Consider the following 4,020-nt stretch of genomic DNA (forward strand, 5'->3'; position numbering starts at 1 on the left):
TTACATCATCCTTTGTAAAGGTTTTATTTTTGTGAAAAAATTGTACGATGCCAATTTGCTCATGCGCAGTGTTCATGAGGGCGGAACTTGAGTATATATGATGGTTTCCTGGTGAATAAAAAATCAGTTGACAGTCTGCGCTGGTCCGTGTGTTCTTTCTTGTGTGTCCTCGTGTGTGTGCGCTTAAATTCCAATATGAAACAGCAGTCAGTTATCCGTATGATCTGGCTGAAGGGTATAGTCGTACGCTATTGCAGTGCCATAAAAGGAAGCATCTACTTATCAAGCATATTAGTTCATAGTTTTTTACAACGAATTTCATATTTTTCCTCACCCCATTAAGAAAAGTAGCTACGGATGCATATGTGTTATAGACGGTCCACAGACTTTCATTCTTGAATTACGTGCAGTGAAATTACAAATACAATATTAGATGTCTATATAGCTGATTGACAAGGTAATTTGTATTACGTTATTCAGGTTTGCTCTATCTCCTACGTTATGAAAGAAGTAGCCCACTTGTCTGCTGTGTAACTTGCACAAAAAGCCAATGATTGCATTGCGTTATCTCTATGCTTTTCTGTTATGGCTTGCATTCTCGCAACTGACTCATTGGAAAACCCTTTCTTTGTAGCTTTGCCTTTATGCCTGCATAAAGTGAGTAAGTCAACGAAGAATCTGTGCGTGTGTGGCCCGTTTGTGGCGTCCTTGTCGTCATAATGATACCAGGATTAGTGGTCACCGCTTGTTTGACGCTCATTTACATGCTCTGTGCTTGCCAACCATTTCGCTTTTTCCACTTGCGACATCCTCAGTTGTTTTTAACGGCACGAGTGTGCTTTGTTCTCCCGTTAATACGTTAACACGTTTAGCAGCCTTAGCCTGCCTCCATACTTTGCGTGCTTATTACTTCTTTACTCCGGCGGTCTTTCTAGTAAAATGAAAGACTTGTTAAACACGGCACAATGTCTTTTCCCGATCGGTCTCAACAATACCGCTGTTCAGTTACAATAGAATATGACGTGGATTTCCAGATTTTGCCGTATTTTAGGCAACGAGGAAAGCCACCCTCAGCATGCGCTTCGGTGTTTACACAGGAGGACGAGGAGGTGGAGGATGTCGTAGGTTGCCAGCAGATTTAGCCTTGCAAGATATGCAGGCAATTGCCCCGGGTGTGCATATCCACGTTTAGTCGTAATATAAACCTGTCTTCTCATTGTTCGAGAGTTGACCTCGATCGAAACGAATTGCCAGTAGCGGTCTCTTTATTTCTTCATTTCTCTAGAATTCCTTTAGTGCTATAATTCTCCACGGCATAGCGCAAATAAACTCTCAGATTATTGTTCTTAACTCTTTCGTTACTGCATGAAAATGGCCATTTTTTATAGGTCTGAGGAAGAAATTTATTTCTAGTACAAATAATGCTCTAGGTAACATTGCAGCACACCAAATTGTGCATAATGAATTGCTCTTTATAGATAACACAAGTTTCAACACAAAAAAGATGTTAGAAAACTTATAAAAAAATCTGAAATCCACCACTTTTGCAGGAACTTGAGAAAAACAGTACAAACAAAACACAATATCTACAAAAATATTACGAACAAACAAAATTCAAAATATACATTTTGAAGGGAAATGATCTAGGAATATTCTAAAAGAAAAATAAACAATCTGCATAAAGCCATTTTTCACACAGATCAAAAATACTGCGGACCTAAAACTGCTTCACCACTCGTGCCATGCAGTGAAGCAGTTTCTGGTTTTCGTGAAGCACAGGTGGACGCCACAGGTTTCACAAAGAACGTTCGTTTTTTTTTTCAACTTTGCGTTCCTCATAGCACTTGAGCAGTTTTTCCTTTTCGGCATCTTTTTGGGGTGGTGCTGCACTTTTTTGGCGGAGGCTCCACTCGTGGAACATTATCCCCATCCACCCCGAGAAGCTGTTGAGCGAGCTCCAACCGGAAGGATAGCTGGTCAAAATTAGAGTTTCTCTGAAGTTCTGGGGCAGAGAGGTGTCGCTGACGGTGTTCTTGAAAAATAATGAAACTATTCACAACTGCAATGTCAATGCCGGGCCGAGACGCGCCGGGCTGCCTTGTTGGTGAAAATTGAAGCTTTCTGGCTGCCGGCGGCAGCACATCCTGTCCAAGCGCTGTGCGTATCCTGCAGATAACCAGGACATCTCAAAGGTCGTGCACCAAGATCGGCAGATAAGCGCTTCCGACGGACGAGACCGCTCAAGGCCGAAAACGAAACTTATATACCGGTACACAGCTGAGGATGGCCCGGGCTGGCTCGAAGCATCGTCGCTGTCAGCGCTTGAAGATGAGCTGGTGTCGTCTTCGGACTCATAGCTCGACTCAGCTTCACTGAATTTGTGAGCGGGTTGAGCACGCTTTCGAGCGGAACGTTTTTCCCGCGACGCAGCCCCGCGGGTTGACGACGCCATGGGAGCGGCCGAGAGATTGCCGCGCGCGCCGACGCTAACGCCCGATGCGCCCCTCTCGCGTAGATAAAGAGAAACGAAACCAAAACTGCTGCAAACTGGCTAAAAAGGCCAGATCAACAAGTTAGAGACGCGACGGACCTTCAGAAACAAGCTGTACTTGAATATTATTGCGCAAACTCGGAAGCAAAGCTCGCTAGTGAGTAGCAGGTGTCGTTTTCATGTAATTATCACAGCCAAAATTTATTACCTCGCAAAACGGACGACACAATTTGATCATTGACTTCTTAGGAACCGTTTGATATCAAAATGTTGATAATAACGGAGCACAAACACGAGCAGCGCATTTTTTTCCCGAGTGTGGCAGCCACGCCCCCTTTTCCAGTAACACATGCGCATTCGTTCGCGAAAAACTCCGTCAAAAATCGCAACGTCGTCAGAGCGGGAAAATTTAAACGGATTGTAGAAGAGCAGTCCCAGAACTAAACGTGAGATGCTGCAGCATGCACGGGAAAAATTTTTAACGCGTCGAAATCGGCAGCTATTTTCGTCGATCACCGGTGATCGATTTGAATAGGCATGGTAACGAAAGAGTTAAGAAAAAAAGAAGAATCTAACACCTTCCCACAAGACGTCTGGTTTTCCAAAAAGAATTCGCTCTGACACTCCACACTCTCTATTCTCTACCGTTTCTTCGCGTTCTCTGCCGACGCTTTTGCGTTTTCCTCGCTAACTTGCTTTGCACCTTGCGTTAGCGGCTTATTGTAGCCCGTGTACGAGCGTAAGTAAAAGTTCACAAACAGACACAGTATGAGGAATGTCTGGGTGTTGGCGACGTACACAGCTGGTCTCGGAAATCCGCACTCGACGAACAGGGGCACGGACATGTGCGCGATGATGACGATGAACTGGACTATCTGAAGTGTCGTGAGGTACCGCTTCCACCACAGATACCTGCGCATGCGCGGGCCGAAGCTGGCCAGGAAGTAGTACGTGTACATCACTATGTGCACGAAGGTGTTAAGCGCTATGCCGAGTGCCGGCTGACCTGCGGGCGCGAAGCGACCGTAGAACCAGATGTTGACCACGACGATAGTGTGGTGGATAACGTGCAGGTGGGTCACTTGGTTGAACTTCTTGCGCAGAACAAAGAACACGGTGTCGAGGAGGTCCGCGTAGCGCCACGCGATGAATATCCAGGCGTACTTGTAGTACTTGAGGTGCTCTTCCGGGAAGCTTCCCGTGATTCCCTGGCACCACAGGTTGTACGACCCACCCGGCAGGTACGTCGGGATGAGGAGCATGACGAGGGAGACGCTGTTCACGGCTATCATGGCGACGTTGTAAACACGTATTACGTTTATGATGCGAAACGGTTCCCTCTTCTGCATCCAACGCGGTCCGGAAACCTTGACGAAGTAGAGATAAGCCGCCACCATGGGGAACACGAAGAAAGGATTGAGCACGACGGGATAATCCCTCGTTCTGGGATCCGAGATGGAATACAGCTTTTGAAGAAGGAACGACAGGCCAAAGCTCAGCGTCATTTCTTCCTGTGGTGGTTGAACTTC

The 4,020-nt window shown here is 46.1% G+C and overlaps 1 protein-coding gene across 1 annotated transcript; it reads right to left on the bottom strand.

Annotated features, from left to right (window-relative positions):
* Positions 1-3,075: 3,075 nt before the first annotated feature.
* Positions 3,076-4,020, bottom strand: LOC119383327 (elongation of very long chain fatty acids protein AAEL008004). Its single transcript, XM_037651406.2, has one exon. It carries the CDS (start codon positions 3,994-3,996, stop codon positions 3,133-3,135), a length of 864 nt encoding a protein of 287 aa, XP_037507334.2. The 5' UTR covers positions 3,997-4,020; the 3' UTR covers positions 3,076-3,132.

The sequence above is a fragment of the Rhipicephalus sanguineus genome, chromosome 2, assembly GCF_013339695.2.
Source record: "Rhipicephalus sanguineus isolate Rsan-2018 chromosome 2, BIME_Rsan_1.4, whole genome shotgun sequence".
Classification (NCBI taxonomy): domain Eukaryota; kingdom Metazoa; phylum Arthropoda; class Arachnida; order Ixodida; family Ixodidae; genus Rhipicephalus; species Rhipicephalus sanguineus.